Genomic DNA, 11,058 nt, shown 5'->3' with positions numbered 1-11,058 from the left:
TCCTTTTGCATTTAACAAGAGTTTGTGCACAGAGGATAAAATGCAGTGAGTCCCAGACTGCAGCAAAGACACATTCAGTAGTGCTTCGTTTAACTTTCTGAAAAAGCCGCTCATTTTATTTCTATAAGATGAGTGACTTTAGGAGCGCTCTACTTTTACTTCCTACGGACTTGAACATCACAACAAAAGGGGTCTCTTTGAACACCGTCGTGTCTGTGCAGAGTTTCGGATGACGACCATTCCAGCAGCGCCTCCACAGAAAAAAATTAAAGATAAACCAAGCACTCCTTGAACTCTTCCCACTTCTGGCTAGTTTTGCTCCATCTCCCGGTCAGCCCCGTCAGATGTTTTCGGCTGCTGTCTGGGGAACCTCGCTGATGGTTTCCTGGAATACGCCGCGGGCCGCCGGTCGTCGCCGAATGCTCCGCCCAGACGAGATGAGGTCGGCGTAGCCACGAGAGTGGGAGAAGGCATAGGCGGAGCGGCGGGAACGCCCACCACGCTGGAAGCCTGGTGCCTTTTTCTTCTCCTCCTGCAACAGCTCCATCTCGTACTTCTTCCTGTTTCTCTGGATCTGGGGCATGGTGGGAAATAAGCGGGTAACATTAGAGAAGCACTGCTGTGTGGGAAAAGGGGACGTACAGTGTTACTTGTATTTCATGACTTTTTTTTCTTCAAGTAAAAAAAATTGTCTTACACAAAACTTTATATACTGTTATCTTGCACAAAATCTTGTGTTGGATGCATTTCTTTCTCCGACTACCTCAATCTTATTGTCTGTTAATTAACATCTGTATGTTAATTAACAGACAATAAGATTTATGACTGATTAATACTATCAGTTAAAAACTATATTATTGAAACAAAACAAAAAAGTTCTTGAAAATGTTTTGCACTATAAAAGAAAAATAGGCTAAACAATATTTTTCTTAACTGTGACTTAATACTTGTGTTGTCTTCCTGTCAACATTGAAAAGAAACACTTTTAATCGATTTTTTAAACTTTTTCTAACATTTTTGTCTCTTTTTTTCCCAATGTTTGTCTCTGCTGGACTGTGCTTACAATAGAGAGCTATTTGACACATGAAACTATATCTAAGGGGACTTGCGGTTAAATCAGCCCCATTACACACAGAATATGCCAGGCAGACACACAGCTGACAGGAGGTGGATGAGTGGAGCCAAGCCGTTCCAGGAAAGTGGCTGCGTTTGACTACAACAATATACGGAACATCTTAGCTGAGCAACCGGTACAAGTCTACAGCTATCCACAGACACAGAGTGCGGAGAGTATTTACAGCCCTCTGGATGGGTGAAATGGGACTCGGTTGCCGGCTGTCGGTTAGAGTTTATGATTGGCTATCGGTCAGAAAAAAACCTCTAAATTAGCATCTTTAATGGGAATTCATCACAGACTGCTGTAACTTCTCAACAAACACACTATGATAATTTGCGCCTTTTTTCAAATTAGACATGGTTATTATTGTTCCGATTCCTTGTGTAAAGTATGCAAACATATGGTATGTCCAATCTTGAAAAGCAACATGCACATTATTCCCAGCAGCAGGTTGTTAGCTTGACTCCGAAAGGTCTCACCTTATCCCCTACTGAGGGCCAGATGCTCTTATGGAGGAACTGGATGCAGATGACAGGGAGCAGGCTGATGCCCACAGTCAGGATGATGGTTAACCACAGGTAGGGCTGACGAAGTGCGTGCGACGCTGCACCTACAAACATAAAATATACACGTTACGAGAGGTGTGAAGAGGATGGTTGAGGTTAGCTAAAAATATGCTAATGTCCATTCCTCACAAAGCAGTTTATTTTTGAAAAGTTCGAAAAAGACTCCTCTTCAACTCTTGCTGCAGACTATTTCTTTTGCTACAGCCCAGTAGCAGTACTGTGTCTTGTTTCTCCAAATCCTATTCTTTTTGAACAGCGACAACAAAGCCACATTAAGAGTTTACAAGTTGCAATTGAATGCATTAGTTTAACAAGGTGCACATGAAGGCCCCATGAAGTCCCCCTCACTGCCCACTTGCTTTACCTTTGTTGTTATGTTTACATAACTCACGTGGAGGAAAAATGTTGAGTGATTTCTCAAGAAAAAAAATACTGGCATTAGTTACTCCCTGGAGCTTCTGAAGGAACTCATCTGAGGGCTTTGGAGTAGATTATACTGTATACAATTAACTGTATCACACTGTGCTGAATGTGTGACTGACCAGTAAAGGTGAACACTGAGGGGAAGATGACGTGGATTCCGGCACTGTGGATATCAAACATGACGCCAAAGTAGATGGCAATGCTGCCCAAAACCGCAAAGCAGTTAACAAATGTCCAGTAGGAGGTCTCCAGAGAGATCTGCAAAAAAAAGATCAAAGATCAGCCAGCTGTTCACATTATGAATTCAACACATGCACATTTTCAAAATCACTTTAATCCAATTTCTCCTGAGTAACTTTAACCCTTGTGTTGTCTTCCCGTCAAAATTGAAAATCAACACTTTTGTTGATGATTTTATCAATGTTTCTAACTTTTTATGATTTTGTCCCATTTTTCAACACTTTTGGCGCTTTTTTTTCCCAATGTTTCTCACTTTATGTTTTCAACACTACGTAACACTAGGAAATTATACCTTATGTTTGAGTTAGAAAAGCGGAAATTAGGAATTATTTAGACTAAAATTAAAGGAATAGATATTCATAAATAATCACAGAATGGAATATGTCAACTTTTACTCAATACTATTTCAAAACCACTTCAGTTTTTGAAAGTAGAGATTTGTACTTGCCAAAGAGCGTTGTGTGGAATCAATCATGTTATTTTGGGGAATTAAAAAGATTGTTGTCCTTGGGTCAAATTGACCCGTTTCAAAGTGTTTTATATCAGAAATATGGATTTCTTTCAATCAATCAAATTGCCCAAAAATAACATGGATGATTCCATACAACGTTCTTTGGTTAATTTTAATGAATGTTTGGGTGTTTTATTTAATCTTATAGCATTGTTTTTTTTTTTTTTTACGGTTTCAAAACAGTATCCGGACTAAACTTTGACATATACCCATCTGTGATCCACTCAATATCCTCTGATCTTAACTATTAGTCATTATAATTTCTGCCTTTTTAACTAAAAATGTATGTATAATTTGATAGAAATTGTTTGTTGACCATGAATTCCAAGAATAAGTGTAAATTCTTTTTATTAAACCAGTTCAGGTTTAAAAAAAAAACAAAAAAAAACACACCAAATGCATGAAAAAAGTGACAAATAAATCAGAAGAAGTGACAAAAACATGGGAAAAAGCACCAAAAAAAAAATAATTTTCAATTATGACCAGGAAGGACAAGTTCATGGTTATTAATGGGAAGACAACACAAGGGTTAAATAATCACTCAGAACACACATTGATATTTATTTATTCTGCATTTAAGCCAAGATAGTCCTTTCAAGAACAAAAAAAAAAAAAAATCTTACTCAAGCTTTAATTCTAGCCAATTAAAATCAGAATGTCACTGTAAACATACTAGCTTGTTGTCATCTAAGTTTTAACAGGGTTGACTTGACTGACCTGCAGGTTGACTGTGAAAATGAGCGACGAGGCGGTGACGATGGCAAAGGACTGGTAGTCGGAGGGGGCTTCTCCGTCCTGCCCCATGGTCTGAAGGAAGGCTCCGTAGGGGATGAAGAAGATGACAAGCGAGACAAAGATGCCGTGGAACAAGCTGATGAAGAAATTCCTGTAGTTAAACAATAACCCCTGCTGGCCGGGCAGGTAGAGTTTGGGGAATTTCAGGCTCAGTTTGTCGTTAACATCCTGCGAAGCAGAACAAACGGTTAAAAGGTAAGGATGAGTTTTGTCTACACACACATCTTATACATTAACTTTCACATCAGCCTATAAAATGTCAACTGTACTCTTGTAGTGTTACAACAATTTACAAAGTAACAAAACTGGAATTTTTATATTTTCGACAGATTTAGGCCAAAATTCCCCATTTGCTAAATCAATCCTGCACTGTAAAGAAAGACTGTGAAATCTACAGTTATTTACTTTAGATTCCACAGTAACACCTCTGTATATGATTTTTACAGTAGTTTGCTGTACATTACAACCTCAAAATCACAGTAGTCTAAGTATTACAGTTGAAATCACAGTAGTCCAAAAAAAAAAAAATCACAATACAGCCACTTTAGTACTGTAAATAGTAAACTGTATGTTTACTTTTTTACCTTTAATTCAGTTTAATTGTTTTTGGTTTTACAGTGAATACATAAGATACTGTAAATGGAAGTACGGTACATTTACTGTAGAAAGATTTCATAGTAACTTACTGGCCAATTGTTGTCAGTAAGTTATTGTAAATTTTACATTAAATTTGTTACAGTGTATACCTGCCAGTACCTTTTCTGTACTAGTCTTTGTTTCTACAACAGATCCTGTTTTTACCTGGTCAAGTAGTCCAACTAGTAGAACGGGTAAGCTGCTGTAACAGAGATTGTAGAGAGTGATGAACCAGTCTTCATAGGCGACCTGCAGACAGGGAAACAACTTTTCAGAGGATCCGTTGCGTCCCTGGTCAGATCACAGATCAGACCTGCATAGTTGTGATGCACGGCGAGCTATGATTGGTTGGTTGGGGTCCAACGTGCAGTGTGTCATGTCTCGCAGCCAGGTCACACAAGAATGCATGACTCTGATCACCTAACCTGACAAATTGATCATCTCTAAAAAAATATGGAGTCTGATTAACCCACGGTGAACAAAACTTTAAGTGTTTTGTAATGATAATTGCAATGTAAAGATTACATGGAGTGACCACCCATTTATTCCCCATTGGTTTTACCTTTGCACATTTTTGATATTTGTAGTGGTCCTTTATTTGAATTTATATTTTAAACAATGTGTAATATTTATTTAAAAGATCACCCAAGTCATGGTCCTGCTTTTATTTATAGAATTTGAGTTTGGAAGTAATCCAATTTAATGACAAGTGAGCAAAACACTCCGCTCTTGGAGATGAGATGCAGTTACAAGCTCCAGAAGTTGATTGGATCTTGAATTAAGATTATTTGGCCAAACTATTTTTAGGATGGACTGGGACTGCATGAGTCATCCAAACCGAGTGTGGTCAAAAAAGTGTCCTTTGATAACTTCTGTTATGATTTGACACTATAAATACAATTGATTTGAACATATATGGGCCCAAAACCCGCTACAGGAGCTATATCTACTATTAAGATTTCTGTCACCTTAAGGATTGTGATGTTCTTTTCTCAGAAATGAGTGCCATTCAAAGACTGTAAAAATAAGTGTATTTATAATTGTACTTCCCCCACACCCGCTTTCTCTGTCTTTTTCTCTCAGGTGCGTACAGTCCAGAGGACGCATTCACAACTACCCCGTGGGCGATTGCACCTAATACACCCTCAAATACACCTGACCAGGACAAAAGCTACTGTGCTGCTGACCTGTGAGGAGTATCCATTGAAGAACGAGTACCAGAAGTGGACCAGTGTGAAGGCGAAATTCTTGAAGAAAAAGTAACGGAGGAACTTGCACATCCGGATGTAAGACCAGCGTCCGTGCACCAGCAGGAGGCGCTCCAGGTAACGGAACTGAGCGAAGGCGTAGTCGCTGGACATGACGGCCTGCATCCCCTCCTGACCACTGATACCAACACCGATGTCTGCAGCTGGAGGGACAGAGGACGGGAGAGGGATTAGAGTCACAGAAATGTGATACAAGCAGAAGAAGACAGTTTGTCCTTTCATTCATCTCCTTACTCTTGATCATGTTGACGTCATTGGCTCCGTCGCCGATTGACAGCGTCACGGCTTTCTTGTACTTCTTCACCAAACTCACCACGTTACCCTTCTGCTTTGGTGTGACGCGACAGCAGATGACCGCCTCGCACTCACAGGCCATGTCCACAAAGTCAATCTGTAGAAACATTCCACCGTGCTTGTTATCATGTAAACCGTTGTTGCACTGTCCATGCAATCATCTCTCTCTTTTATATTCATTATAAATGTTTCATTCATTTAGCTGGACCTGTCTCATCTCCTTCTCCCAGTCGTCCATCGGCTGGCCGTCCTGAGGGTTGCTAGGAGGCACTCGCTTTCCCAAGCGACGCAGACGTAGACGACGGCGTTTCTTCTTCTTTTCATACAGAATCTCATTCTGAGAAAATAAAAATAAATCAGGACAATCCAGCATGTTGACCAAGGTTTCCTGTAGCTGCCCTACTACATTTTAAAAGAATACTAGAAATGAATAATTTGTCATGGTTTGAAAATGGCGTCAATCTTGAATGGAACTCACCAGCCATCCTCCCGTGATGACGAGAGCGTTTTTGCCCGATTCGGGGAAGAAAGCCTCGGCAGGTTTCTTTTTGCCCCGACGGAAAGTTACCGGCTCAAGTCTCCTCTTGGCCTGACGGACCTTCAGCTTCTCACTGGAGACATGGAAACAGCAGACAAACCGTTACACAACTCAGTGGGACAGACTTACATCATTAATGTTCAGGTGAGACATATGAAGCTCAGCGTAAATTCATGCAGGAAGACTAGTTTGTCTCTCTCTCTCATCAGCTGCATGGTCATCAGCTGAATGTGGGCGTTTTACTCTTTCAGTTAAACCAGTCAGATTTGGCCACAATCTCCGTGAGCCATCGCGTCGTTGCATTCAAACTTTAAAAACTCTTTCCTGCTGTAATTTCTGACTAAATCGATGTGACCCTCCCCCACCCCGTTCACCTCCGGTTCTCATCGTTTCCAGCACCCAGGGTGTCTCCACATCACATCCATTCAGATCTTCAGTCTTCCTTTACCCTTCATCACCTCCAGTGTCTAGACTCCATCAGGTGGATATTCCTATATATCCACGGCCTTTATACCCCTTTATAATTTACCATTGCAATTGAGTCAAATTGCAAAGACTCTAAACACATCAACCTAATATGCATGTTCTATTCACTCTTAAATGAAGTCGCTCTTGATTGAAAGAACAGGGAAGGACTGGCATGAAAAATAGACAGAGAAGCAGTTTAATTTGACCAGTGGTGAATATGAACATGGGGTGCAGGGGGCTCTACTGAGGAGTTTTGATGACTCTGGTGGCATCAGCTATTCTCAAAGGAGTGGTCTGCTGGTGCACAGGCAGAAAGGAAAAGACTTGACAGGCTGATTACAGTTTTCTCGTTTGCTAAACAGTGGTCTCAACTGAAGCCAAACTAACTACAGTCTACACTACCAACTGGTACCTGAGCTAAATCAACTGCAAAACGCTAAGCAACACAACTCTTAACCCCTGTGGTGTCTTCCCATCGACTATGAAAAAAAAACTGTTTTGGTCACATTATTTTCAACATTATTGGTAGTTTTTCTGTCATTTTCGTCACTTTTTTAATGTTGTGGGTGCTTGATGTTTTTAATGTTGACATTTTCAGCTCTTATTTCCACGGTCCATTTTTTGTGACTTTTTTTTTTTTTTAAATCTAAATTGGGGTCAAATTTGACCCAAGGACAACATAGGGTTACACAACGTCTCCAAACAGACTCATTGCACCCACACTCAGAACAACCGTACTGAGATAACACGACACAGACAGACAGACAGACAGACAGACAGACAGACAGACCGACAGACAGACGACACAGACAGACAGACAGACAGACAAACAGACCAGACAGACAGACAGCCAGCACAGACAGACAGACAGACAGACAGACAGACGACAGACAACAGACAGACAGACAGACAGACAGACAGCAGACAGACAGACAGACAGACAGACAGACAGACACAGACAGACAGACCAGACAGCAGACAGCAGACAGACAAAGCAAGACAGACAGACAACGACAGACAGACAGACAGACAGACAGACGACAGACAGACAGAAGACGACGACAGACAGACACAGACAGACACGACGACAGACAACAGACAGACAGACAACAACAGACAGCAGACAGACAGACAGACAGACAGACAACAAGACAGACAGACAGACAGACAGACAGACAGACAGACACGACAGACGAGACAGACGACGACAGAGACAGACAAGCAGACAACGACAGACAACAGACGACAGACAGACCGACAGACAACAACGACAGACAGCAGACAGACGACACAGACAGACAGACAGACAACAGACAGACAGACAGACAGACAGACAACAGACAGACAGACAACAACAGACAGCAGACAGACAGACAGACAGACAGACAGACAGACAGACAGACGACAGACAACAGACAGACGACAGACAGACAGACAGACAGACAGCAGACAGACAGACAGACAGCAGACAGACAGACCGCGACGACAACACGACGCAGACCAACACAACACACACACACCACACACACACACACCACCCACACACACACCACACACACCCCACCACACACACACACAACACACACACACAACACACCACACACACACACACACACACACCACCACACACACACACACACACAACACACACACCCACACACACACACACACAACACACACACACCACACACACACCACACACACACACACACACACACACACACACCAACCACACCACAACACACACACACACACACACACAACACACACCACACACACACACACACACACACACACACCCACAACACCACACACACACACACACACACACACACACCACACACACACACACACACACCCACACACACACACACCACACACCACACCCCACACCACACACCACACACACACACACACACCACACACACACACACACACACACACACACCAGAGAGACCAATCCTCACTGAATACACACCCACACTGTCTCAAACACCCTGTTGATAAACACTAGCATCAAACAACAATACACAAATTAAAACACTTCATCTTTACAATTGTAATAGTTTAAGTGACTTAACACCACTCAATAGTTTATTTAAAGAAAAGAGTGAAATTATTTCACATATTTTTTATTTTATAACATACCAGATTTTATATGTAAACAAGAAGGAATGGAAACCAGCGGTTGGCTTCAATAGATATTTTATTTTGTTTGTAGTAACTTATGTAGTGACTGGGGGAAAAAAAGGGACAAACTAAAAGGTAAAAAAGGACATTGGATGTCCTGCTTGCCATGCACCTGCTTTATCTCTAATTACTGATGAATGTGGGGTTTCAATTGCTTCCACCTCCAGAACTTACTGAAAACAAAAGGTCCACAGTTTTACTTTAGTAAAAGGTAGGGTTTTTGATTGGGATTCATTCATATTTGGAGTTTCTTTATTTCCAAAAAAAGCTGAGCTTTATGCAATCAGCAGTGTTTGATAGACACCAGACGTAAATCTATTCTGTTTCGAGCGTGTGGTTAACAGGTTAAAAGGTTAAAGTCATGGGATAAAGCTTGATTTATGCTTCTGCGGAGGCTCCACACTGAGCTGTAGCAATAGCCTCAGTAAGTGGCCTGAAGTATCAACTTGTGCGTTGGTGTGCGTCAAGCTGGCGTCTGTGTGTGTGGTAAAGTGAGGGAGAAGAGAGAGAGTGATGGTGATTAGCTCCCGAGCAGCAACTCTAGAGTCATAGTGAGAGAAACAAAGTGTCTCCCCTGGGTTTTTTTTACCACGGGGGGGGGGGGGGGGGGGGGGGGGGGGAATCTGTAGCAGGAAAAGTAAACCCCCTCTTTGATTTTATGGAAAAGGAGAACCAGGAAATGTGTAATGGGACATGCAACGCTGCCAAGACACGACGTAAGTTGCCGCAGGGTGTTGTTCCACCTCGCGTAGGGTGGATTGCGTTGGGTCCGTGTCTCCACCTACCTCCGTACGTAGCCACGGTGTAAATTTTATGCAGAAGTATTACTTTTTGATTTAAGGAAAGGAGTTGTTTTGCAAGTTTATCTTAATACAATACTGATGTGCCATATCAGATAAGATGAGATAAAACTCAACTTATCCCAGGAGGGATATTCCAGAGAGTGAAGGAGGAAGAGGGAGAAGTGTGTTCCAAAGCTTTTTTTAGTCATTTAACTATTTATTTATATAAGGAAGAATTTGCTCTTTCTTCAATCCAGATATGAAAGGAACTGAAAGAATTTATCTAACGTCTAACACAAACATTAGTGGTCTTAAGGCTTAAAGCTCGGAAATTTTAATCAACTCACTTGACGTCTTCTCCGTAGTGGATCTGCATGTCGTCTGTCAAAAGTGAACAAGAATATCCAATATTTTCCGCCGTTTCTAGGGAGAAAGATAAAACCCATTCATTATATTTCATATTTGCTGAAACTGACCATATGTTTGAGTAGAATTACATGAGGCAGGTCATTTAAAAAGTAATCCGGCTACTCTGGCACCACCTACATCCTGTAGAGTGATTTGCAAAAATCCACTGCTCCCTGTTCAGATGCACCAATCCGGGGCGGGAGTGGGTGTCTAACTTTGTGTCAATAGGCTCTTTCGGCAATCGTTAGATTTGTGTCCGACTTGATCCCGACTTGCTCTGACGTCATGCACACGTGGGCAACGGAAATCTCACGAGAGCAAGGCGGCCACAGTTCTGAGACGCAGGCGGCGCAGTTGCTTTTCACCGACTGCAAGAGCCAGGCGGACCCAGGTGGACCCAGAGCATGCTGGGAAACGCCGGCTTCTCTGCTGATTTAACACCTGACTGGTTTACAACATGATGACGTTTTATATAAACTTTTTGTTTTTGAATCGGAGGGATTTTAATTGCTATTTGTCTGATTTAAAGATTTATTCTGTACAGAACACATGTTGTGTGGCTGATAGTGACGTATAGAAGTCAGAGAGACCAAATCTGATCAGATCATGGATCATCTACAGTGTTTTGTTAATTAAAATCAGCAACCGATCGCATGTAGAACATTCTGAGAGTTTCTCTGTCATAATTACAACAACTGGAGACTGTGTACAAGCTGATATGTGGGTCTGATTATATTTTATTAAATCAAAATCGCACCACGGTGTTTTTGTCACTTCCTGTCCAGCCTAAAGGCGGCTGGAATCGGCTGGAAACTGTCCGAC

General features: G+C 41.8%; 1 protein-coding gene across 1 annotated transcript in view; it reads right to left on the bottom strand.

Moving 5' to 3' along the window:
- Window positions 1–11,058, bottom strand: part of atp8b1 (ATPase phospholipid transporting 8B1) — a 55,270-nt gene continuing 44,212 nt past the window's right edge. Inside the window, exons 21-30 of the mRNA XM_032539488.1 lie at window positions 10,176–10,251; window positions 6,329–6,461; window positions 6,059–6,187; window positions 5,791–5,947; window positions 5,476–5,699; window positions 4,454–4,537; window positions 3,575–3,820; window positions 2,226–2,364; window positions 1,597–1,727; window positions 1–574 (exon numbers count right to left, since the gene is read on the bottom strand). Of these exons, the coding sequence (XP_032395379.1) occupies window positions 341–574; window positions 1,597–1,727; window positions 2,226–2,364; window positions 3,575–3,820; window positions 4,454–4,537; window positions 5,476–5,699; window positions 5,791–5,947; window positions 6,059–6,187; window positions 6,329–6,461; window positions 10,176–10,251 (1,553 nt within the window). The 3' untranslated portion in view covers window positions 1–340. The remainder of the gene's footprint in view (window positions 575–1,596; window positions 1,728–2,225; window positions 2,365–3,574; window positions 3,821–4,453; window positions 4,538–5,475; window positions 5,700–5,790; window positions 5,948–6,058; window positions 6,188–6,328; window positions 6,462–10,175; window positions 10,252–11,058) is intronic.

Source organism: Etheostoma spectabile, chromosome 16, assembly GCF_008692095.1.
Source record: "Etheostoma spectabile isolate EspeVRDwgs_2016 chromosome 16, UIUC_Espe_1.0, whole genome shotgun sequence".
NCBI lineage: Eukaryota > Metazoa > Chordata > Actinopteri > Perciformes > Percidae > Etheostoma > Etheostoma spectabile.
The sequence above is the reverse complement of the archived record's forward strand: the minus strand, read 5'-3'. Positions and strand labels throughout refer to the sequence as shown.